General features: G+C 43.9%; 1 protein-coding gene across 1 annotated transcript in view; it reads right to left on the bottom strand.

Moving 5' to 3' along the window:
- Nucleotides 1–25,954, bottom strand: part of KCTD1 (potassium channel tetramerization domain containing 1) — a 105,481-nt gene extending 79,527 nt beyond the window's left edge. Inside the window, exon 1 of the mRNA XM_072852587.1 lies at nucleotides 25,902–25,954. Coding sequence (XP_072708688.1) covers nucleotides 25,902–25,910 — 9 coding nt within the window. The 5' untranslated portion in view covers nucleotides 25,911–25,954. The remainder of the gene's footprint in view (nucleotides 1–25,901) is intronic.
- Between the last annotated feature and the right edge of the window lie 389 nt (nucleotides 25,955–26,343).

Below are 26,343 nucleotides of genomic sequence, written 5' to 3'. Positions count from 1 at the left end.
TCCACTGTAAAGAGGAGGAAGTTTGTTAATTCCCAGGCAGCTGTGAACAATTTAATCTCTTTCCAAACAGCCCGGCATCCTATTCCAATTGCGAAGTTTCTTGAGGGATGGATAGTTTGAAGAGCTGGTGAGAGATAATAGGGCCTTTACTTCAAGGTCGTTCCTATGGATTTGGCCTTGACAGTAACATCTTGATAATAGGGTTGCCAAATCTCACAGCCTCATGATACTTAGTGGGTTTGGAGTTTTCTCCTCCATATGCTGGAATGGAGGGATTGAAAATTAGCGTTTGGAAGACAAGTTTGAAACCTTGAATTACTGCTCTGTAAAAACTTGGAAATCAGGTGGAGAACCAGAGTTTTGTAACTTCAGGAAGAAGAAATCCCTGTGATTTTTAAGCTAGACTTCTTATTCTGAAGACTGGTGGTTGGCACTCCTGGGATTTCCCAGATAAACTTGCCTGTGAGAACTGAGCTGGTAACTTGACTTGGATTTCTGGACAAGTCTCTAAATTTCTGACTTCATTTCCTCTCAAGATTTCTTTATCAAAAAATCACCATCCAAATCCTACACAAGCCATTTTTGCCACCTCTTTGGCCATATGTTTAGAAGAGTCAAAGAATCACAAGGAACTACTTCAAGAAATTCATATCCAGATTTCTTTGAGTTCTCAGAACCAATAACTTTGTTCTGATTATTAGAAGGTCTCTGCATTCAAAAACTGTCGTATAGGTATTTAAGCCAGCTGTACTTTTAAACAGGCTTGCACCTGATATGGTTTCCATGGGAGCTGCTTTGTGCTTAGCCATTTGCAAACATGGCTGCTTATGGAGATAATTAAATTAGAGTTAGTGAACACAGTGTTCTTCTGAAAAGTTGACCTTCAGTCTTTCTGGCATACTGGTAGAAGAGTGAAGGAAAATATGTCCCTTCTGTGCTTTACATATTCTGTACCACACTTTTTTTTCCTCTAAAACTAGCTAGATGTGACTTTCAGGATACTTCTACCAAAAGCTCCTGCTATTTCACTGCATTTTCAGCAGTTACAGTTGGATTCTTCTGCCCAACTCTAAACACAGCATTTAATCAGCGTAGTTCTTCTATTTTCACTGGAGTTCCCAAATTGTAAAGCTTTTCTTTTGTTCAGCAAGATATATTGGGCTTTGCTTACACTAAAATGTTTAGTAATATTCTCTAAGAGCTAGTTTTCCTCCATCAGAAAGTACTGGTGTTTAAGTACTTATGAATCTCAATCACACATAAAATGGAGAGGCAGAATTACAGGAGCTTTGTTTGTGAAGGGATCAAAGTATCTGGATAATTTGTAATGTTTTGGGGATGGGCACTGCATTTGAAAGGAAGCTCTAGATCCAATTTGTTAACCCATCACTTCAAATGAGCTTGTCAGATCCCAAACAAGGAGGGACAGGATTTTGTCTTCTGAATTCCAGTTTGGCCACTAGTGCATGGGCTAATTAGGGCCAGGTAGAAAGAACCCTACACGCTGCTAAATAAACTAGAAAAATCCTGATGTCCCACCGAGGTCAGCAGCACTAATTAGCACCTACGGACAGGAAATCTGCTTGAACCTGCCTGCTGCACTTCCTGGCTTTGGCCACATCCAAAATCTTATGGGAAAATGATTCTGATGCTATATCATGGCAGAAACACGTGGTGGGTTGCTCATGGGCTAACCTGTCCACCTAGGATTTTTATAATCATTCTCACTTACTGGGGTTGCTAAAATATTGTTGTACAGAGGGTACAAACCCAGAGGCTTTTTGGCCACCCAACAGAACAGTAAGTTTGCCCTCTGCAGAGATACCTCTCTGCCTGGCTCTTAAGATCTGTGAGGTCCAAGAAGCCTGTTACCATTTTGGAAGTCATGGTGAGAGTTTCAGCTCTTTGCAGTAGTTATCAGTAACACACAGAAGCTACACAACCACCCCCATGTTGGAGAAGTCTGTCAGGTCTTCATTTCTTCATGCTTTCTGGCCACAAACTCTGAGCTTTCATGAAGGTTCTCCCTAATGCCATGGACAAACACCACTACCTCCCTTCCCTGTGCTGCTCAGAAGCCAAATCGAGGGACAAGCTGCTGAATTCTGGTTTTGCACACACTCTCTGAAGGGCTGTCCTGTCTCTTAGGCTTTATCTAGAGCTGGGTGACCATTGTTAAAACAACAAATGTACCTAAACCCAATACTTTTTCAGTATTTTTGGATATGTTAGTGAAGTAACACCTGCAAGCTTACAGTATTTTTATTTTTTTATCTGCTGGTCAGTAGGAGAATTTTGAAATAAAAAAGAAGAGTTTTCACCCTCTGAAAGCCTCAGAAAAGTCAAACAACATTTTTCATCATAATTTGAACATAAACGCTGTGATATTTGTATTAGGCAAGTCTCCTCCAAATAGTACATCAGTAATAATACATTTTTTAATGAAAGGTGGTAAATACTGGCCCTAGAGTAGTTTCTCAAAGTCCTATGCATAAACGTTTATTTTAATAGGCAGCAGGCAAGCTAGCACTTGCCTATATGAAAGGTTTACCCTTCATTTTAACCTCAGAGAGAGAAACATTCCTCTCAATTTCTTCTGCTTTGCAACAAGGACATGAAACAACCAAAAAAATGTTGTGAATGATCTACAACTTTGGATAAGTTTTAAAATAGGATGAAAACCCAAACCAAAACAAAAAACCACCTAAGCCTAAAATAGACTGATGTAAATAAGGAAACAAACAAAGCCAGGTAATAAAACTTCTGGCTTGGATGACACGAGTTTTACACAGTGCTAAAAGAGGATCTTTTCCCTCATGTGTATCTAAAATGTCACTGACTCAACAGAACAGTACGCAGAAATGGGCAGCAATTGTATTGTGTCGGCATAATTGGTTTGAAGACACTCCATGAGATAATGAAGAGGACACATTTATCATGTGGAAATTACTTACTACTGCAAAGCGCCCATTACCTAATACTGCAAAGCAAAGCACTTCAAGAAGCACCTCAAAAGCAAGAAAAGAGAAACCCCCGAATCTAAGACCACTAGTTGCACCTCTTCTTTCGCATCCTACCATGAAAAGTATCCTTGTGTTCTGGGCTGATGCAGTCTGGGTTGACTCTGTTGAATCTGCCAACAGACTATGGCTTAGCAAATAGACTGGGGAAAGGAGAATTCAGTCTCAGCTGTTTGCAGTCATCTGAGAGCTTGTGGTGATCCATGCCACACTGTTTGTGCTTGCTGCAAAACGTATACACCTTGAGGGAAAATGCTAGTAATCTGGGCACAAGAGCTAAAGACTTTCCGGTAGAATAATCTGCATCACATATTTGGCTTGGAAGAAATAAGAAGCCCCCTTGCTCTGTGCAGTCAACCATCATTCAACTTACTATTATATTTTTAAAGGATATTCTCAGTTAACAGCAAGGATGCCAAGACTGCTGCTGTGCCCTACTGATATACGTGAGACCTTAATGCTCCCCTGTTAATAAGGAGCTCAGAGTCATTAAGATTTTCTAGGAGAGAGTGGGAACTCTAGAGAATCTCCCACCACGTTTGCAAACCCAGCAATATCAGGGGGAGCTCATCTTGGACTCATGACAACCAGTCTGACATATGATGACTTGCAAAGTCATAACAGATAGAAGTACAATTTCACCATGGACATTCCTCTTGAACGCCCCCCCCCCCCCCCCCCGAAATCCAGACCAAACAGATGGCTATTTCCTCCATTAGCATCCTGTCTTGCTCCTTTTGAACCACTGCCACAGCTGTATCAGAGAAGATCTGATACCAGGATGTCAGGGCTGGGCTGGGTTAACCAAGGAAAATAAGCTGGAGCAATGGTGAATGACAGGAAAAGGTGGGGGGCTGGATCTGGACTACAAAAGAATATGAAATGGTTCTGCAATTACTCCCACTCAGGTTGTGCTTTCCTCCAACAATCCCTGCATGTCCCCTAAGTCTGTTGGCAATTATCCAAACCTTTACAGCCCTAAAGCCATCCTGTTGTCAAACTGTGTGCAATTCATCCTATACTTTTCGGAGAGGAACATTTAATAGAAGAAGATGTGGTCTGGCTGCCTGCAGTTTCTTTCCATCAGCAGTCCCAGTGGACAGAAAGAGTCACCGTGGGAGCATTCCTATAGCCCTGATCCATCTGTGATCCTTGGGCATGTACAGACATATTCATGAGCTCTATGCCCAGAACAGGTGAATGCTTCTCAGTAGCACAACTAAATTTGAACTCCGCTGTCTCAGTGAAGGGGCAGTGATGGACAGCGTTCAGGACCAGAGCACATTTGACACAGAAAAGGGAGGGGACAGATGTGACAGAGCCAGAAGAAGGGTGCTGTAGAGCCAGACTTCATCCCACAGCTGACAAGAGGTGGGATCTGACTCTTTCCCCTCCCAGCAGTGACCCTCTCTTGGTGAAGGCAGCAGTGGGAGCCAGTCCCATTTTCTAGGGCTCTGGCACAGACATAGAACTGGGGCCAGAGCTGGTTTGTTCCTCAAGGTAATCTGCTGCCCTCAGCAGCTTCTGCATTGCTAGACCCTCAGGTCAGCTCTGCTCAAAACCTCCAGCAACCTTGTCTCAAGTCAAACTGCTGGTGTCACAACCAAAGCCTAAGTAAATTTGCTGTGCCTGCAGAGGCACGAGAAGATTTCTCCTGGGACACTGATAAGGACTCTAGGCAGTGGTGCCAAGCAGCACACATCTTGCAAAGGTCACTCAAGTGTTGTCATTGGCAGACAGGGTCACTTCACCCTGAAGGTGACTGAGAGTGAACAAGAAGTCTGGTTTTAAGACACACCAAGGCTTCTTGCATTTGCCTTTCTTGCAACCTCCAAAGGGGCACAAAACCTACTAGTTTCTCACTTTCCACTCTATTTAAAAGCAACTGTGGAGAAATTTATCTTAGACACCTTCTCCTGCTTTTTTTCCTTTGATGCCATTCTCAGCATCCGGTCTCATGCTGGTAAAATTGGCTGATAAATGTCCTGGGCCTGGTGCTCTTCTTTCTGCTGTTACTCTTCTATGAGAAACTCCCTAGTTTTTCCCCTCTCCCTTGTGCATCACACCCAGGTAACGGAAATGCTGCACATCAGTCCCAGCTTGGACAATGCTTCCTCTCCTCATCTGTCCTCCACTCTCTCCAGATCACCTTGTTCTTTCTCCCATACCCTCTCCTTCACCACCTATTCTTCCTTCAGGAATGAGCAGAGATACATGCCCAGCTGCCTGAATATCTCTGTTGGTGGGGATCAGGAAGATGAAAGACAGGGAAAGGTGGGACGGAAAATATGCTGAGCTGAAATGTAAAACTACCTTGAACATCTCTTCTACTATCTCCTCCTTCTGCTTTATCTCTTCTCCTTTGCAATCCTCTGAAAACTGGCAGGAAAAAAAATGCATGCCTGTCAGCTTCAAAGCAGAAGAAGAAAAAAACCCTTCCTCTCTGAGCTGTGATTGTATCTCAGGGTGGACGACCTCCCAAACTTCTCTGGGAGAATCCCTGGCTGCTCCGTTGTTCCTATGGAGGCATACAAACAGCTGAACAGACAGCGCTAGTATCTGTGGGAAAGACAGGCTGATCCTCCTCCTCCTTCTCCAAGTTCCTCCATTTTTGTACACCCCTGCCTGCCTCCTCAAGAGGTTCCAGCTTCTCACCTTGGCACATGGCACAAAACAACTGTGATGCTCTACTCAAGGTGGTACCAAGCACTGCAGCAGTCTGCCATACTGATCTCCCTCACCATGCATAGAGGAATCTTCGTGCTTTCAGCCATGTGTCCTTGCAAGTCTTTGGGTACAACAGGGCACAGTGCTTGCCAATCTCAAGTATTTGTGATCACAAGATGTTCCCAAACAAAGCACGAAGAAAGAGAAAAAGCCTTGATTATTTTTTAAACAGTGTATTTGAGAGTATTTGCTTAACTTCTGGTTTTGAGTTTTCAGATTGCATTTGTTTTCAAGCCCTGTTCTGCCTTTCTCTTCTCCCACTGCCCTATCCATTCACCCTCCATCCCAAACATAAGGGCTAAGGATGATTGTTTCTTCCTTTGAAATCTGAGAATCTCTTCATTCCTGGATATGAGGCACTGAGAAATATACTGGGAGGTGAGGTGGGGGAAGAGGCTTGGCAACCCAAGAAAGAATGCAATAAACCAGTCATTTCCTTCCAAAGCATTAAACTCCACACCCTAGAGTTAGTGGTCTTCATGACAGCCTAGTCAAATAGAAAAAGACTCAGAAAAGCGGAGGAGAAAGGTCCTACGTTTCCAAACTGATGCATGGACAAGGTGCCAAATGTTTGCATTTCTTTCATTTGCCACAAACTGGGTTAGCTTTGAGCTTGAAGGAGAGAGAATAGCAGGTTTTTAAGTACTGCTTCTGGGCCTGGCATCAACACTTCTGTTGCCATAATGAGTCAGACATCAGAGGCAATACACACGAAAGGATGCAGGCCAATGCCTAGGCAAACAGAAGTGGGAAAGAAGGACTGAAAAATAAGTGCACATGGCAGGGAAGAAGGACTCCATCCTCACAATTTTTTTGAAATTATAAACTCAATTTCCTGCATTTCAGCAAATAAAGTCACTTCAAAACAAAACCAATGAAAAAAACCCTCTAGAATTCTGTGCAAGGTTAATTTGCCAGAGGCAGATTTTGTTCTGTTAATTGCCATTTGCCATGTACCAAAGCCACAGACCCGAAATGCTCTTGCACATTTCCCATCAGGCAAGCACACACACGATTAAGAACGTTTGAGCAGTCATCCTTAGAACTGTGAAAAAGATAAGCCGTTAAATGAAGGGAGATTAGTCTTCTCAGCCACAGAAACCACGGGCCCAGATGCTCCTTCCCCTTGCCACCTACCAGGGCTTCTGAAGGGCGGTTGGATGACTGGGGTAGATAACTGGCTCTGGGGACAGACTATGGGATGGAAAGTGCATTGATGGAAAACATTTGAAACTTTGATTTGCACCTTACTTGGGGGCTCCACCGGGAACTCAGGGCAGTCTAGAGACACGTATTTGGCACTTCTCACCTACCCCAGCTGTCAAGTAACTCCCTGATTTGTTCTCTTCTGCCTCATACTTCCACTGTTTTCTTCTTCCTCTTGTTTATTTTCAGACCATCCTTTCTTCTCTGCCTCCTCTTTCAACTTTTATCACCATGACCTGAAGAACTGATATGCATTGCCTGGTGCTCTTCTTTACTTTCCCTTGTTCTCTCCAACACTTCATCAAACAAAATTGTCACAAAGAAAATATTTACTAGAAGAAATTACAGCTATCTGCTAATCAACTAGTACAAAACGACCAACTACAGACCTCCAAAAGACCTCCCAAGTCCCTTCCATTCTCTGTTACTAGGCTTCCTGTACCATTTCAGGACTTGCCTACCCTTGACAATTTTACTAATGTGACTGATTAATGGAAGAGTTTTCATTTTATTTTGAGCAACAGTTGTACTGATAGAGTCTCATTGCCGTTATCACAGCTGCATTGTTGTGAAGATGACCTACACAAGCCACCTTTCTGATGAGAACACCACCACCCAAGTGCTGTGCAGCTACAAATGATCACTTCCTTGATCTTGGATACATCATGAAGCCTACCTACCATCATAGGAATTAGAGCTACATACTTTTGACTTTCTTACATAATTGTGTGACACTAAAAACATCTACTAAAGCACACAGAATTCAACAACCGTGTTTAAAAACCTCTGGTGCCTCCATTTCCACAGCGTTAGACAGTGCTAACATGATACAAGCCAAAATGGTGAGGTCACTGCTCCAACGGGAACACAGTAATGAGGTCCAATATCCACAAAGAATTCGCATTCACATGCCATTGTTCTGGAGTCAGTTAATGATTAACACGGATTAACTCCTGTGCCTTATGGACATAATATCAGGGTTTCTCTAAAATGCAGGAATACACAGATATACTATAAGGATTTTGAAACAGATTATATTCTTTAAGACTGCACAGTGGTAAAACGCAAAAATCTTACAGAATATTAAAAATGTGTACAATTCCTGACTTTGCTGCCAAAGACCAGCCATTATTTTACATGTAGTGCCTTGGTATTTCAGGTCACGCCTGCCTTGTGTGATCCACGTGCATGCTGCAAATAAAAAGAATGTGATAAGGCAGCAGGAACATGATTTAGCTTTGATCTGAGGGTGGATCTTGACTCTATTATGTTGCTGAGAGTTTGTGGGCACCAAAGAGAATATGGTAAGTTTGCTCAGCAAACTAAGGGTGTGACATTAATGCAAGTCACCCAACACTGGAGTCTTCCATACAGCCACATCTACAATAAAACCGTTTCCCTGCTAGTTAGATTAAACCCAGCATGGCTATGCTTCTTCTCCTACTGACACATTTTCTTTTGCACTTAGTGATCTAATCACATCCTCTTTTTTCTACGGGGCCTTTGCCTCATTCAGTGTCCAGGATGGATGGGACTCATTGAATAGGCATCTGTAGTCTGACAGTTTGTCTGCAGATTTGCTGGAGCTGAAGATACATCCTTTGATTCTATCCCTGGCTCTGCCACAAAGTTCCTATGTTAAGATACTGCACTAGTCACTTAAACCAAAGCGAAGTGGGCACCAAGAGCCTCTTTTTTATGCTGTAGATGCCTGACTCGAATCACTTGAGATGTCATTTGTGAAAGAGCTAAGCACTCATTGCATGCAACTGGAGCAGAATGCTACAAAAATGCTAAATATTCTGAAAAAAGATAGACACTCAGCAGCTCAAACTTAAAATCAGTAGACATGATCTCCCTGGACTTCCCTTCCTTTATGCAAAATGCTTCTTGCAGCATGGGGACAGTGTGACAGTTACAACCATGTCTTTGGGAAATGGTATTTCCTTTCCATAAGACGTTGAGGTTTCAAATCCCCATTAGGACAAAAAGAATACCCCTCACAGTTCTGAGTGGGGGACCTCTCATACAGCTTCCAGGTGTTCAGGTTATCCCATGTAGTTGCTCGAATCAGCAGACTTTTGGCATTTCTAGGTCATTTGTACACTCAGTTTAACTGAGAAACCTTTCCTGGTTAGGATTTCATCAAAACGGATACATTCCAGCAAAAAGCTTCAGTTTTGACAGAACTTTTCTTGTCAGACAACTGCTTTGTACACATTTCCTGTCTGGACTGCTGAGACTCTCTGGGAAGAGCATACCAGTCTCACTGTACAAGTTTCTGTTTCCAAAGGTTGTTGCTTTGGATGAAGTCAAACTAGGCTTGCAAAGGCACCTCTTTCATCTGAACTCTGTGGTACCAACTACAGATGCTCCAGAGCTCCAGGGAAGCTCACCAGGCTCAGGTCATTATCCCACACTACCAAGGGTGACCAATGTCCTTGGAAAGCCCAGTAAACCTGGGCCATCTATCCAACCTGCAAGGCCTTCAGATTTGCTCAGAAGGGTACCCTGCTTCAGATTTAAAGTAGTCAATCAGTACAAGATTATATAAACTATTTGAATGAAGCTGCAACCTATGTAAATATCAAAGGTTTATACCTTCTTCACATACATATGTCCCTGTCCACACTACATCTGAATCTCTTCATCTTTCAGGAATAGACAATCTCTCAGAAGAGAGATCACCTGTCCTTCAAGGCTAGTGTCCAAGGGCAGCAAGGAGCACCTTGAGTAGCCCTATTTACTAGACACTACAAAAGCAGGTGTAATCAAAGCTGTTCCAATGAGAGGAGACAGTCATTCCATCCCTCTTGGACTCCAGCCAGGTATTACTATATCCTTTTTCAGCAAACCTTCCCACCCTTGGAAGATGACAAAATTTAGGCAAGACTATTAAAAGAGATGGGAAGATTTCAGGAGGTTGTGGGAGCAACTACAGGCTTTGCTGTCTGGGTTCTGTGCACATCACTTCTAACAGGGATCAGTGCAATCTGGCATTTAAATAACGTTAGTGTAGGAGCCTTTTTTTTCTGCAGCATGCTACAGTTTCTTGTACAGTGTCAAATTTGGTATCATTTTGACATATGGTCCATGGCACTCATCCATCTGTTGTAACTGAGTAGGTGTTGGGTGGAGTTGGCAGGAGAGGCTTGTTTAAGTGTTTGTTTTCATCCTGTAGAGCAACTGCAGAGCCAACTCAGTAATTAATTAAATACTCATCTTTAAAAAAAAGTGCATACTAATATTCTAAAGAAATGGTGAATAAGGCAGCTGGTGCTTCTCACTGCTGAAATGCAGAGACTTTGTTCCCATTTTTCCTTGGTTCCATGTTGTTTTAAGAAGTCTTCCCCACCGGGCTGGCACTCTGGTTTCTATTCGTGACTCAGCCAAATGCCTCCTGGCTGAATTTGGATAGGTCACTCCATCCTCTGTGCAGCGGTCTCCCTCTCTGTAAAATGCATCCAAAGTTAAACACCTCTTTTTTAATAAACTTTGAAATCTGCTGATAAAAAATGCAACGGAAGAGGTGGCCATTATCATTACTATCATTATCTTGCTTTGTGGTTATTCTATTCAAATAATCATTGTTTCAAACTAATCTTTGGTGTCATCTGCTCATAGCAAAAGAGAGGGTCTCCTAAGCACAGTGGAAACACGTCCATAATTTCCATGGCTGCCTCTCCAGGTAAATCTGTGTCCTTTGGGAACTTGTTTCTCTCATTTCTCTCAGAACAGAGCACAAAAGCACTTCTCTCTGTTTAACTGCCTACCCATAACATTTCATAAATGCATGGTGCACCAAGCAACCCCTTCCTCCTCCGTGTGTGACTAGGGAATGCTCCACCTGCTCGGTTTTAACTTCTGGACAGACCCTGGTATTCATTTCTTTGCCTTGGGACAGTGACTCCTGCTGCTCAGTTTGCCAGTCTGGTGGGACATAGTTGCACTCTCTATCTAGCAATCAGTTTTACCCTGCTCTGTGATCAGTTTATGGATTGAAGAAGTTATTGACACCACTTATTAATGCCTTCAGCAGGACATTTATTTGCAAATGTAATAGATAACCAAGGAAATGGGGGAACTCCCTCTGCACAGCTAAATATAGCAGGTTTTGTCCAGTGTGGCTAATCTTGTGAGTTTCTAACCACCTCCACGGAAACCCTGGCACAGCAAGGGATGCTCAGAGCAGCTTGCAGATTGCTATTTCATGGCTGGCAGACATGAATGCCAAATTCATTAATACTCAGAATATATTTAAAGATGTGCACCCACCTATAGAGATTACACAATCTGCCCTTGAGAACAGAAAGGAAAACTGTGATCTGGCTGTTCTCTTTCCTCCCTTCTCCTTCTCACATACACATAGCAATAGGTGTTACCCTAGGAGTCTCTGTAACAGAATTTGTGGGAAGTTCACCACATATTTAATTCTTCTTATTTTCTGGTGGCCCCTATAAGGCCTGGCATCTCAGCACTCTCACAGGTTAGCAATTTTGCACCTAAGTTTATCAGTCCTGTTAGACAAAACCAAAAGTCAAATACTGGGCTTTCAAATGCAGTTTCTTATAAAATACTCTGTAAGAGCAAGAACAGAAGCACCCACTGGGGACACTGATTAAAAAGGACAAAATGTGACCTTCCTTTTTTTTTTTTTAGCTAAGTAACAAAAAAAATCAGTGTAGGCAATATCACCCTGAAGTCACCTACATTTTACCTATACTGTCACTCTTTACTGCCAGGGAAAGGTGGAGGAATTCAATTGATTTTATTTGTAGATCAGGTTAGGCAGAGAGGCTTTGTATTATTTCTTAGCTTGCAGATTAAAGCATGTACTGTATGTAGGAACAAAATTCATCTCCCATTTCTCCACTGTGATTTGTGTCACAATAAATTTTCAGTTTCTTCTCTAAATTATTTCCCTCTCTGTAATTTCCTCTGGTGACTCTTGGACCCTGAAGTGCCACCAGCCGCAAAATTACAAATAGGAGTATTTTGAACTCTAGTCATTCACAAGAAACTTGTCATCCTGACATGCCACAAATATTGTATTTGCTGTGAGATGAAAGGAGCTTACTCTGTGCTTTAATCATGTCTTATTCATTTCCAGAAACTAGAATTTCTTCTCATTCAAGTATCTCCCCGTTTCTCTCTTGCCCACCCCAGGACTGACAAAATTTCAAATAACCCATACCAAACTGAACATTTTTTGCTAGTAATTTTGCAGCAGAACATGACCACCGCAGGAGTAAGGGAAAGAAAATACACAAGAACAGTGAAAGGAACCTTTGAATTACACAATTTAGTAATTTTTATGGGCAAAAAATATGAAGGGACCAGTACAGTCCTCCTTAAAAGTGGATCACAGCTTTGTTGTAGGGCACTAAGTCCAGTCTTTGCACAGCCTTCTCTCCTGTCTCTCTCCCTAGGACCAGCCCGAGTGAACCTGGCTGTGCCAGCCCATGCTGAGCAAAATGGTGTTTGCTTTTAGTTATGTCCTGCATCAGGGAGTTTCCATTTGGTATCAAAATATAATTCCTCTTATCAGCTTTAGACTTGCTGGCTTTATGTTTTATTGTATTTCTGATCTTTGTGAGAACATTGCCCTGGCTGTTTCAGTTTGCAAAGGTAGGGAAACACACAGAAAAGGGCAGGAGTGATGCTGCAGCCAGTTCTGGGCAGAAATTCAGAAAAGCTGAGTCTTCCAGCAATAACACCAGTTTCTTTGTTACAAACTAACACTGCCACACAAACCTTTTCCTAATATTATGAAAGAGTGAAATGAAACATATAATTTATTTTCTCAACTGTATTCTTTATATCATCTACCTTTAGCATATTCTCAGTCTTTTCTCTAAACAAACAAGCTCGCCCACAGCCAGGTGGTGACTTTCCATGCCTCTCTGTTTTTGTATGTTTTGGGTCCCTTCTGTGTTTACTCTAACTCTTGTACAACAGGGTGACCAGACCTGCTCACTCAGGTCAGAAGCTCTCTCCTTGCAGGCCAGGCTTTGTACCCCCCTGGTGCTGGGCAGCCCCCCAGCACAGGGCGAGGAGCCCGGCTGCGTTACGGGAGCCCCCTCTCCAGGTCCCGGCGCTGTTTGGAGTCTCTGCAGCTCTGCCTTCAGCAACCGGGCACCACAGTCTGCCCCTTCCACCGCTGCTTCGCTCGCATGTGACGTGCAAGGCTAAAATAAGGCTTTAAGAGGTTTTTCATAACCTGATGGTGTATGCAGAGAACTCAAAATCTTTACTCTCACATTTGTCACTGTCTGCGTTATGAAAGTAAAAAATGAATGTCATCTTCCTCTTCACGTAAGTGTTTGGGTCCCCAAGCTTTTCAGAGTCTTGTCTCGCCCTGGGTGACCAAGGGGCCAGACAATTTTGACAATGTTGTTACCTCCAAATGTCCCAGCTTATTGTTCTGATAATTCATCAAAGTTTTAAAGATCACCCCTAGGGTCTATCTGTGGGTATTCTACTGCCTTTCTTGCTAATCTTTCACTCTTCGTTCCTGCAACACTTGCTTTCTTTTGTAAAACAGAAGCTAAAGCAGAATTTTGCATCTCACCTCATGACTGTTAGATTTTCTTAACAGCATCTTTTGAGAAAAGTTATCAAAAAACCTTATGGACTTTCCTCTAAAATTTATATTAAATGGTTCTGCATAACCCATGGTTTCATTGAGATACTTCAAGGTTTTTTTAGGAAGTTAAAAAAAGCATGCTTTTCTGTTACTGGATCAGTCATGCTTAGCATTAAGCTCATGTGCAGATTTTATAACTCACTAACTTATATTTCAACCTTTCTTTCTTTTTCATGTGGTTGAGATGATCTTGATTTTAAAATAAAATACATGCCATGTTCCATTGATTTGGTATAGCAGAATAGTCTATTTTTAAGGGAAACTCGCATGATTTTGTTAACAGCTATCAGCCTTCATTGATGCCATCTGCTCTGGGAGGTTTGTTACTTTAGCATGTCAATCCTGCAGCTTCTCTTCTGATACCTCAATGTTTGACAGGCCCCCATCTTTAGTAATTAAACAAAATATGTAGAGAGTGAATGTATTTCCAATCAGTAAAGACTGATGGAAGGATATAATGTAGTCTCTGCAATACCCTTGTCATTTTTAACTGCCCCTTTGATCCAGCAAATCCACTAATTCTCTTTCAGATATTTATATTTCTCATTTGTTTGCAGAAATGTGTATGTTTGCACTTGAGATTTCCTCTCAGTCCTCCTGTTTCCCATCTTTCATTTTTCCTTGTCAGTTTACGTTCCTTTCTTTCGGGTTAGCCAGGGCTAGATTTCCTTTTCCCAAAGGTTACCTGTTTGGTTCATCATACTGTGTTTGTTTTTTCTTGCCTTCCTGCTTCCTTTTTGGTTTCGGGGTATGCATACCTTCTGTGATGCAATTATGGTATGCTTAAGTAGTTCCATGTTGAGGCTAAGGATTGTAATGTCTTCACTTCTGACTCATTTCCTTCTCTGTACCTCTTTCCAACCCTCTCCTCCCTCCAAATCCAAGAAATTTAAAGGATTATATTTTAATTGCAGTGCAGTTTAAGTGTTAGCTAGCTATTAGATTTCTATCTCCACCCTAGAAGGCTTCGTATGATGTTTTGCATTTCTTGTGTTTTACTGGGGTGGGGGGTATTTGCATTAGCTTCTTTATTTAAGACTGGCCCAGACCCAAGTCTCTGCATTTCTAGATACTGCATGAAATGCAGTTGTGACACAAACAAGTGGCAAATGCAATTTCAAATAAAGGTCCTGCCAAGACACTTTGAAGAGAAATGACAAATTCAGATTGGTCAGGCTGTTTGATGCTGGAGTTTGATGCTTCAGTAAGTTCAAGGGCACTAGCAGGGTTTTGGAAAAAAACTGGATGTGTTATCAGGCTGGTGCTCTCCAGGAAGGGAGGAGTTGCTTTGCTTTTTTTACACCATGGTCCTGTCTAACCATGTTTGCTAAACAAGAAACTGGGAAAAGAGTAAGAAAAATCCTGGTTTAAAACCAAGAGACACACATGCTTTGCTTTAGCATCTCCCTGCCATGGTAGGACAAACTGCTTTAATTGGTTTCAAAAACCATGCACAGCTCTGGAACCTAAAGGAAGAAAAGAGGCCTTTAAAGGAAAATGCCAGGAGCACTGAGAAGGGGGGAAACGAGAGGATCAGGGAGAAAAGAAGTGGTATCTTGCCTTCTGCTGACACACTGAAAGCAGGAGTATGATCCATACAGGAGGTGAAAAGAGGGAAAAATAAGGAAAGGGTCAGGCAAGGCTCTGAATACGAACAAATGGTTTGCATATAGAGGCTGGCCATAAACGACACCAAATCACTGGACTGCAAAGCTGCAACCAAATCCACACAGGTCCAACTTAGAGCGGGGGATCTGGGAGTGTTTCAAATCTGGATGCCTGATCCAGTCCCACCCCAGCTCTTCTCTGGACAAGAACCTGCTTCCCTTCCCCGTGAGCCGGCACGGCAGCCAGGTGGGAGCCAGTGCACCCTTCAAGCCATGTCCCCAGTTTGGAGGTCTTGGGAGCACAGCAGGCACGAGTGCCACCGCACATGGCAGAGGTCGCTTCAGAAAGATGTCGTTGAGTTCAGCACAGTGGTATGGGGCCTATTTGGCTGTGGCTAACTGAAGTCAATGGCAAAAGTGTCCTTCCTGATGTAAGTGCAGGACTGCGACCGGCATGGGAGAGGAAGAAGCAACCTCCAGTTTTATATTAACTTCTCTGTGGCCTTGGCAGTAAGGCAACATTATGTTTCACTTGAGTTCGACTTTAAAAGGAGATGTATAAAAGAAGAATAGCACAAATATATTTTTAGGGCACAGAAAATTAAAAAAAAATATATGTTTTGAAACTGACCCTTGACAGCCTGTTTAAAAGAGCTTGAAACTATCTGAACTACATAAAGAAAAAAAAAAAAGAAAGAAAAACATGCCCATGAGGGCTGAAAAATCACTTCAGTAATAGATGACTTTTAACTTTACATCAGAAAATGTTTGGCAGGCATGATTTTAAAGTGTTAGGGAAATGTGTGTGATAACTACTTGGGTGAAAGAGCAAATGTAGTCCACAGTGAGATTTATCAAATGTTCACATAAGCAATCAGAATCTGGCAGGGCCAGCTGCCCATGGAGAGGGGCAAAGAGGATCACAGCTCTAAACTTTGAAAATTTAATGAAGCCCACTGATTTCTCACAGGAAATTTTTCTTTGAGCATGTTCAAGTGTCATGGGAATGCTAGTGAGCAGAAGGCTCTGACAAAATGCCAGCTATAAGGCATAAGGGAAACAAAACCCTCCAAGCCCCCCCAAAGGCCAAACCACCCTTTTCCTCTTTTAAAGCTGCAAAGATTCTTGATGCACCAAACCCCTGCACATCCTTATGTGTTACCCTTAATCACACAAACAGGCCTTTTGACATGATTGGGGTTATCAGGAGAGTCTTGTAGGATTGGCCCCTTTTCAAAGAGACCAGAAGAGCACTGAACTTCCCAGGGCTTGGGCGGGAATGTGCGCAGAGGCTTGAGCCAGCCAGCAAAAGGAGCAGGCAGTGCCATCTGGGGTATCCACGGGAGCAGTAGCTGACTATCTGCTTACAAAAGGGAGGAGGGACATCAAGGCAAAAAAGGAGGTACAAGGCTAGGAGGATAACAAGCAGACCAAAAAAATGCAGTTTATACCACAATTTAGTTATCCTTAGTTTTACCTTACAAATATCTAAGCAGCTAGCTTTTGCTATTCTACTGGAGTAGCATCCTATCAAAAAAGTGTATTCTTTAGCGCCTTTTGTGGCACAAGATGTTTTAAAAACAGTAGGTTTTATGGTTCAGACACCTCAAAGATCTCCTATACCAGTGCTTGAGACATGACTGTTTTGCAGCAAGCGATGACATTCAGGAACACGTTTGCTCATGAGATCCCTTGGAGCATGGGGCAGTGACAGCAGCGCACACCCAGCTGCAATGTTGCAGGCTCCTGTGTGCCAGAAATGACGAGGCACCAAATGACGCACCAAGGCAGCGAGGTGCCCCAGACCTGAAGTGGGCTTCTGGAGAGCGATAGAGGTGCTAGAAATATGTAACAGCCAGGCCTAGCTGCAAATGTCAGAGGAGGGAACCAGATGGGCGAGTCTTACGTTCCTTGCGAGAGTCTTGACAGGTTGTGGATAATTAGTTCATTTAGACTGGAGACAAGCCAGCAATACCTTAGTCTTGATCTCACATGCGCAAAGTATGAGTGGGAGTGAGTGGCACCCAACGCCTCCCAGGAATGGGCCACGTCCTACATGTAAAATGTCGGAATTTGATTCTGTTTTTCACTTTCGGCAGGACTGCGCTGGCTTTCCAAGTCCCCAAGGACGCATGAAAGCCATGTGTCTGTTTCGCCCAAATCGTTTGTAACTCATACTTTCCATACGAAGTTCACCATAAAATAACAAAGAGAAATTACTTAATTGAATTTGTTTGGAACTCAATATCAGAGCAGTGTAACAAATAGAAAACAGCCAAGCGCCATACAATCAAACAGTTAGGGAGAAGTTACAAATTTCAACACACATGCAGCTGCCTTGTGGAAAAACAATCGAAACTACTACATTTAATATGGCTGTGCTTCTATAACAATTTCCATCCAGGCGTGGAGAAACACTTAACATATTTTGCTTGAAATTTTCCCATACCATTTCCTGGGACTAAAAGGGAAACTGTGGATCTCTGCAGCTGAGTGATTAGCCCAAGGTCATAGGGCAGGAGATCTGGAAGCAAAACTTTGGACTCTTGGTGATGTACTTTAACCACAAGACTATCCTTCAGTCTCCTTCACACTGATGACTTTGGAACTAGCTTTAAAAGATCCAGTGAGACGCAATGATGGGAGTGCTAGATAGCTACACTAGATAGCCGGAGGCAACAAAAATTATTAGAGACATGTGGGGGTATTTCTAAACAAAAAGATTAAGACCAGAACTATTTCATTTAGAAAGGAAAACAGTAAAAGATGATAGAATTGAGGTATATAAAATAATGAATGGTGTGAAGGAGAAATCAGATGCCCTTCATAAAACAAGAGGCCACCTAATGGAATTTAAAAAGGCATTAGCTTATAAATGGATAAGGATATCACTCTCCAGCTTATCTCTAAGCAACCCATGGAACTCCCAGTTGCAGGACATTGATGTAAATTGTTCAAGAAGATTAAGGAAAAAAGGAAAGATTGTATGTAGCCAGTAATAATACAAAAGATTTTTGAGCTAAAGAAAATTCTTCTTCAAAGCTACAGTTTTCCCCTAAAAGAACCACCTCTTTCCCTGAGAAAGAGATAACTCTCTTTATTCCTGCTTGGGTCTCACCTGCCTGAGTGCAGAAGGCCCAGCAAAAACTGCAGCTGCTTTCTCATATGTCCCCAAACCATGAACACCCCTGCCTCCACGTTTTTCAGGAAGCCTCAGAACAGCATCGACATAATTAGAAATTCAGTCTTCTGCTAATAGCAAAAATCATGTCCTCATTTTGCCTCCAGGAATCCCAAGCTGTCTTTGTACCACAGAGGCCACCGTAAGGAAAAGCTAGAGGGTAAGGAAGGTTGCACCCTCTCGTTCTTTGTCCCTCAGCTCACATCTGCAGCCACCTCCAAACTCCACTGCTTCTTTCCCTCTTCTCTCTTTCTCCAGAGCTAAGCTGCAGATCCATGTAAGATCCCACCTGGATCTCATTAATGACCATCTCTTGGATGTCTAGGGTAAATCCATCAGCCTTTTGTTTGTCTACACAGAATGGAGCCCTAACTGTCCAGCTCTCCCTTTTGACTCTGAGTCCCTCCATTGGTGCTGCATCTGCCGATTTTCACCAGTCTTCAAGGTTCTCCCTAACTTCCCCGCATCTGTGAGCTCCCTTTGATAATCAGGGTGTTAATTGTCCTCTGTCGACCTGGTCTGCCCTTTTCTCATTTTCTCCTATAATGGTCTTCATGCCTTCACCTACAGTCACCAGCTGGTACAGCTGCCTTGACATCACCCGTAGGGCCCCCTCCGATACAGATGGTAAGCCTGTCTAACGCCTTTCCCCTTTTGCCATACCACTTACAGCGAAACAGGCTGCTATAGATAAATGGTGTGAAATTTGCCTGTTACTGGCAAGCTAGGAAGGTCTGTTTACCTTGTGTGAGTGGTCCTTAGTGCATGGATTCTCTCTCTTCAGTGTTTAGAAAAGTGTTTGGTATAATGGGTACATAATGGGCTACAGAAATGATAATGATCCTCTGAATTATTCAGCACTGGTCCCCGGTGCTGAATGGATGGACCATCAATCTCTCTTAGGACATCTTAACTAAACCTCTAGGTGAGTCTTGGCTTATTTAGAAAGCAGTACACCCTGGGGAGACTGGCATGGGTATTTTAGTGAGAGACCCCCATTTCATTCCTCCCTCTGCATCTGGGCGACCACGCCGCTCCTCCCTCCCTCCCTTGATGGCGGTGTGATCATGCTGCTGGGCCTGCACTCCCCTTCTAAGACGTGATACGCGCAGCACCTCTTCCATCTAATGCCACTGCCAAGTTCAGTTCACACGGGGAAATAAAGCTGGTTTTATTTCGTAAGAGCACTTTGCCTTAACTTTGAGCTACTTCAGCAGCCCCCGGATACTTTGGTTTCCAACAGTTATTTATATGTTCTCAATGTCTGCCACTCCTCTCTTCCCGCTGCTCCTCTGGCAACACTGATAGCAGGAGCTATTATTAATTACTTGTTGAATACCTGCAGTGCTCTGCTGCAGCAGGAGAGACGGTCCTTCCCCACCAGGATTTATAAGCTGGGTATACAAGTAAACTAGCATGCAGAAAGTTTGACAGGTGATCGGATGATGAAGAGGATCTTTTTCCGTTAATGTTTGTAAGAAGGTGAGAAAAAGAGAAAAGGGCTCTTTGGTCGCCTCTCTTTGTTAAATGTCTCCTCTTCTTGTTATAGAATATGATGAAAATAAAGTGAATGCCACTAAATACATCAGAAGAAAACGGTAAGCATTAAAGGTCTAACTTGGAAAAAATGAAGAACTGTAGAAAGAGAAATAGTTTTGCAGCTGGAACCGAGAAGAAATGATGGATCCTATCTAAAGGGCAAATCAGAAATTCCTCCCACTGACAAACACTTACACAAAATTTTCACTGATCATCAAAACAGACATTGAGGATTTTTTTTCTGTGAAAAATTCAGGTTATTTTTTTCATTTTTCTGTCAGATGGTCTTTTTCAAATTTCTGTCTAATGAAAATTCAAAATAGTGTTTTTCAGGTATGAGAAAAGTCTGGTTTCAGTTTTGTAAAAGAATCTCAAATTGCTTTTTGACAGATTTTTTTAATATATATTAAAATGTATTTTTTCTTTAAAAAAACAAAACCTTTTCTCCACTGACAGAAATGTTGATGAAAAAACTTAGTCAACTGTAGCCTACTGGGACTGTGCAGCTAAGGTCACTGAGGTAAAGGGTTGGCAGTGCCTTTTTTGTAAATATTCTCCAAGTAGCCCAGGTTTTAAAGACATGCCCAAAGCAGAGTATTACCAACTTCAAGGTCCACTTTCAATGCTGAATCTTCTAGATATTGTATCAGAAAGCGTTCTTGGAAACTATTGCCCAAACAGGGCCAGTTTATATACACATTTACTGTCCTTTACCTTGAACAGTTACTTCTCTCTGGGATTTACTACTTGTGTGTATTTATATAGAATAGTCATATCTCTTTCCAGACTACACTTTGCTAACATGGACATTCAAGCCTCTTCAAATCTCCTTTCACAAGACAGATACTCCATTCCCCGATCATCCTTCTAGCCGCAGTTCCAGCTTAAGTTCACCCTTCTCAAAGATGGATGCTCAGAGCTGCACACTGTGCTCTAGATTAAGTTTCGCCTGTGCCTTACACAGAATATTAACATTTCCCCACGTCTGCTGGAAATACCTCACCTGAGACAACCTCCCATCATTTCTGCCTGACCAAATCACAATGTGGCTTCACAGTTCTTGGGTGAGAACTCAAGGCTATGACAGGTGAGGTCTGGCAAAACCTACTACAGCAGCAGGAGACAGTTGTGTCCCCACACCAGCTGCCTGTTTGATAGAGGCAACCACACTCACACAGAGTCAGGAGTGGGGTGCACATGCCTGAGCCTACATACTACCAATTACAGTCCTGCCTGTTAGCTATCCTGCAAATCATCCTGAATCACGCCAGTGAAAATGAAGGAAAAGCCATAGATGCCTATACTGAACCTGAGGTTTGGGGCAGAACTGAGTCACCAGTGCTGGCTGAGGGGGAATGGCCACAATTGTAAAGGTCTTGTTTGAGATTCAGAAGCAGAAAAGCCACTAACCTGGGTGAGACAGAACTCGTTTCCCTATAGTCTTGGGGCCACCCTGCTGTTCAGTGTTACTTCTTGGTTTTTTTAAAGGCTGTTTCTTACTCACGAGTGTTGGGCAAGGAAAACCAGTTGAGTAAAAGCCACTTAATAATTTGTCAGGATGAGTTGTCCTTTGCCCCAACAAGCGCTTCTAAGGTTTGTATCCCTCACCCGTAGACTTCGGCTACATACAAACCACCTGCAAAGCCGCATCTGTGCTAACCTGCCAACCACATCAAACCAGTAACTTCCATTGCCAGTGGGGGTAGCCAGCCAGATGAAGAGCTATCAGGAAAAGGTTATCAGGTGAGCCATTCATTTCATAAACATGGCCTTACAACAGCTGAACATGCAACAGCATCAACTTTGGTTCAGTTGGACATGGGATGTTGTTTATTTGACTTCTGGATCAAAAGCATGATTAAAATACACATTAGAGAACATGAGATTATTAAAGCTACAACATACATCATCAATATGGAATGTGCTAATGGCTTTCACATCCATTAAAATTTTTTGAAGGTATTATCAGCTAGGAAGACAGTAGTTACTCCCTCCTCCCGCCTATAGACTTTCTCTAAATGTGTGTATATATATTCAACTTAATTTACCAGAGAAGTAGTGATAGAAGAGGTACCTCTGCCTGCTCAAGTAGTGAAGCTGGACAAAATAAAAATGAAGATGTGCATTTTATATTTTTCTCCTTCAAACTGAAAAAAAAAAGAAATTGTATTCTGTGGAAAGTAAGACAACAGAAATTTGTATTTTAACACAGGAAGGCAAATTAATTCTTTGTGAAACAACACAGAAGTCAATGGCACCATACCAGAGATGAATTTTACCCAGGCTGTAAAAAGAAAACATAAGTGCAATACAGACGAACAGAAGATATTCCATTTAAAGTAAGAATTATGTTTCTGTCAGAAAAAAAACAACAACTAACTAAATTTGTTTCCTGGAAGGAGATCCAACTTGGCTCCGCTACAGCAGTGTAAGAGGATCCAAAATAAGTAACAGCAGGCATCTCTGCTAAAATTTGCTTCTGATCGACATTATTTTTCCTCTGGTACCAGAGGAGAGCTGAACACAAGTGAGGCACAGTAGTTTACTGCTCAGAACATGAGAAAGGGGGCTAAAGCTCTGGCATTTAAAACTTGGCTCAGCCAGTGAGCCCGTACATAGTCTTAAACAAACCACATACACTCTGTGGGGCTAATTCCCACCTAAATGCTTTCTCTTTCAGAGACATATAAGCTCAAATTGGGGGGTCGGGGGGAAATATTCTTAATTACACCCATGTTCTATGTCTGCTTCCCTACTTGTTAGGATGTGGGGTCAGACCCTCATTGCAGCGGTGTTAGCAACACTGAGGGACTATCAGCTCCCTGAAGTATCGGCATCTTACTCAATCCAGCTGATGACTAGTTACACGAAAGCAGGAACTTTACATTATGCTTTAGTGGTGGCAGTTTGTATATACCAGCACACATTAATAAATGAACAGTAAAGCACCATAATCACAATCTGTGCATCTGTGCCTGTTTTATGGTATCCTGAAAATGTTTCTAAAGTAGTTGGAATACAGAAATTATCATTCCTTCCCAGCTGGGCTCATGTGAAATGCTGTCTGACTGTGACTGGCAGATTTGATATTTTGTTAATTGTGAGAGACCCCACTTTGAATAATGTACTCACATTTGTTATGATCAGTGAATATTTCCTTTCACATCGCATTTTCTCCATACATAAACTTATCATAATCCAATAAAAAGTCTATGTGCACAGTCTTCTACATGCAGCCTTTCCTCTATGCAGTGGAAAGGCTGGCTTTTTATATACGGTAGGCATGCAATTTTTCATTTCTGCCTGAGTGAGATCCACAATGAATGGAAGTCTTCCTCATGCAAAATCATTTGTTCTGAGGTTGTTCCGACCTAAAACTGAAGGCTTCATTCAGAGAAATGTAGTAAGAAGCGCTTCTCGGAAACCAGTAACAAAAGCTGCACTACACATGAGGAAATTGTTCATTAAAAAAAAAAAACAAACTAAAAACCAACTAGGGAACCACGCTGATGTGACAGAGGAAACTGTAATGAGGGGGAAAAAAAAAGAAGAATCAAGAACCAACACAGTCCTAAAGTTTCACAGTAATTTGTCTTTTAAAAATTAGATGTACACCAAATATTCCCCCAAAAATCTTGCATGTAATTCAGTCATGTTCAAACTGGAATTTAGATGAAGGCAGTGTTTCTAAGGGACAGAGCAACACCTAAGGCCTGAATCTGACTTAAATCCAGAAGAATTCCAATGGTTACAGCAGCGCAAATCAGCAAGAGATCTAAATCTGTCCTAGCTGATTCCAGATCTATCTTTTATTTGCTATATGGCTTTAGGCAAGTCAGTGACCTTCTTTTTATTTCTCAGTTTCTCCATCCGTAAAATGGTGATAATACTGCTTGTAATACATGAAGACTGGGGGGACTAGTTAGTTCCATAACATGGTCTGGATATGAAAATTGCTGGGGATCAATCATTTTTAGTCACCGCCATCACCTTTATTGACTCTTTATAATCTTAATAACTTGGCTTTTTGCTTGCTTGCATATTTCTCTTTTAGAAACCTTGAGCCATAGCCTGGAATCCTTATTCAAGTTTTATGCTGTTTACTTCCACGGCAGGATTCACACAAGAAAAGCGAGTACGAAATTTGGAACTTGGCCCCAACAACAACAAACTGCAAGGATATTTCAAACAAAACTCGTAAATCACAGCATGAAATTAGTCCCGTTTAGATTCGGTTTTTTAGAGTGCAGAGGAATGTGCATATTAACTGACCCACTGATGCCCAAACAACAAGGGGCACAAACAGAAACATCGCCAATCCTTCTTCACCCTTACTTGAATAACATATGCTGCACTGATATTTGCAGCAATAGTCAATGTTGTTCAAATAGTGAAACGGGGGGAGGGGGGAAAAAAAAAGAACATCCCAACCTGAAAACACCCTAGCGTCTGACAGCTCTGAGAGGGACCTCTAGTGTGTGCTAGAACATTTTGTGTTGTGCTTCGGGCGTAATTAATACACCAAAATCACCGCAGTCATTTTGAATAGGCGAGGGGAAGTTTCTCCAAGTGCCTCCGACCTGCGGGGCGAGCATCCTCGCACGGGCGCTGCTGAACCCATCCGGCACCAGGAGAACTTGCCACTTTTTTTCCGGACTCGCCGTGCGCAAGGCACCGACTTCCTCGCATCAGCCCGCAGTTCCCCCGCTGCGCCCGCCCGCAGCGCGCAGCCCCCGGCCGCGGGCCCCGGCCCCGGCCGCCTCCGCCAAGCCGCCCCCGGCGCTCGGGGGAAGATGAAGATGGAAAGTTGCGTTTCGGGCGCAGCCTTCCCACCGCGCTTGTGACAAGCCACCAGCCCCGAAGCGCCCGCACCCGCCTGGTGCCGTCCATCCCCGCCCGCACACCGAGCGATGCTTGAGGTGCACCGGGCGGTTCTGCCCCTGCCCTCCCTCGCCAGCCGGCGGGAAGAGGCGGAGGTCTCTCGGCAGCCCCCGCCGCTGAGAAGGGAGAAGCGTTTCGCCCATTTTTCATTTTCCCGAGCAGTCCGAGCACGCTCGGTGCCCGCCGGGCATGGTCAAATAAACTTGTATCTCGCTGATTGGAAACAGGCGGCGAACGGCTTTTTTCTTTTTTGGGTTTTTTTTTTTTTTTTTGGTTTTTGAGACGGCGGACGCGGCTCCCTCTCTTCCGGGCCGGCGCCGGACACCGGCGGACGGGGCAGCGGCGGCCGGCCCCGGCGGGCAACCGCCGTCCCGCCGCCAACGGTCGCGGCGCCTCATTCACCTCAGCCCCCGCGGCCGCGCGCGGCTGGCGGCAACGGTGGCGGCGCCTCAGCCGCCCCAGCCCCCGCGGCCGCGGGGGGCCAGCGGGCAGACAGGCGGCGCGGAGGAAGGGCGGCCGCTGCCCCGCGGCCCCGCCGCCTCGCCCCGCGAGCCCTGTGGGGGAAGGGCCGCGGGGCCGCCCTTCCCGTCGCCGCCCCGGCAACAAAGGGGGCCGCGGGGGGCTCCGGAGGGGGTGCGCCGCGGAGGGACGGCGGCGCGGGGATGGGGTGGGGTGGGGTGGGGTGGGGGGGAAGGTGCCTCCCGTTCGCTCTCTCTCTCACACACACACACAATGGCGGCCCCCTCCTGCAGCCCGGCGGAGAACAATGCCAGCCGCGCACCCCCCGCGCGAAAATACACAAATCGAAATTAAATACCCCCCCGCGCACACCACCCCAAGCCCCCCTCGAGAGGCGCTGGGGAAAGCGGGCGCCCCCCGCCCGCCGCACGGCCCCCTCCTCTCCCTCCCTCCCTCCCCGCCTCCCCGCGGCGCTGCGCGGGGGCGCGGGTTGCGCGGGGGAGCGCGGCGGGCGAGGCGGCCGCGCCGCGTCCCCGCGCGGGGTGCGAGCGCCCGGCACATGCGTGGAAGCGAGCGGCGCCCGAGTCCCTCCGCACCCTCCGCTGCAAACAACAACAATCCCGAGCAGCCCTTACCTGGAACATCGGAGCCGCAAAAGTGTCCCTCTTTTTTTCCCCCCCCTCTTTTTTTTTTTCTTTCTGCCCTTTCCCCCCCCCCCCACCTCACACTTCCGATATTTCTCTCTCCCGGCAGCGGTCTGCTCTCCTCGCTACACCAGAGAGAAATGCAATAGCTTGGCTAAGGTAGACAGAGCAAAATACAGAGAATAGTTGCTCCAGGGCTTTGAAACCCCTCAAGGCAAGGATCAGGATACAATTAGCTCATGTCTCTACCTCCAGTCTGAATCAATCTCCGAAATAAAAGTTAAATTAAATTAACTGATCACACGGGCATAAAATTGATCTCCTTCGAAACGTGCATATAGATAGATATATATATATCGCGTGTATTTTTTTTTCGGATTTTTTTGGTGGAAAAAACAGTCTCATTCCAGCCTCCAACTTGCTTTTTACTCTC

This window comes from Ciconia boyciana, chromosome 2 (assembly GCF_034638445.1).
Source record: "Ciconia boyciana chromosome 2, ASM3463844v1, whole genome shotgun sequence".
Classification (NCBI taxonomy): Eukaryota; Metazoa; Chordata; class Aves; order Ciconiiformes; family Ciconiidae; genus Ciconia; species Ciconia boyciana.
The sequence above is the reverse complement of the archived record's forward strand: the minus strand, read 5'-3'. Positions and strand labels throughout refer to the sequence as shown.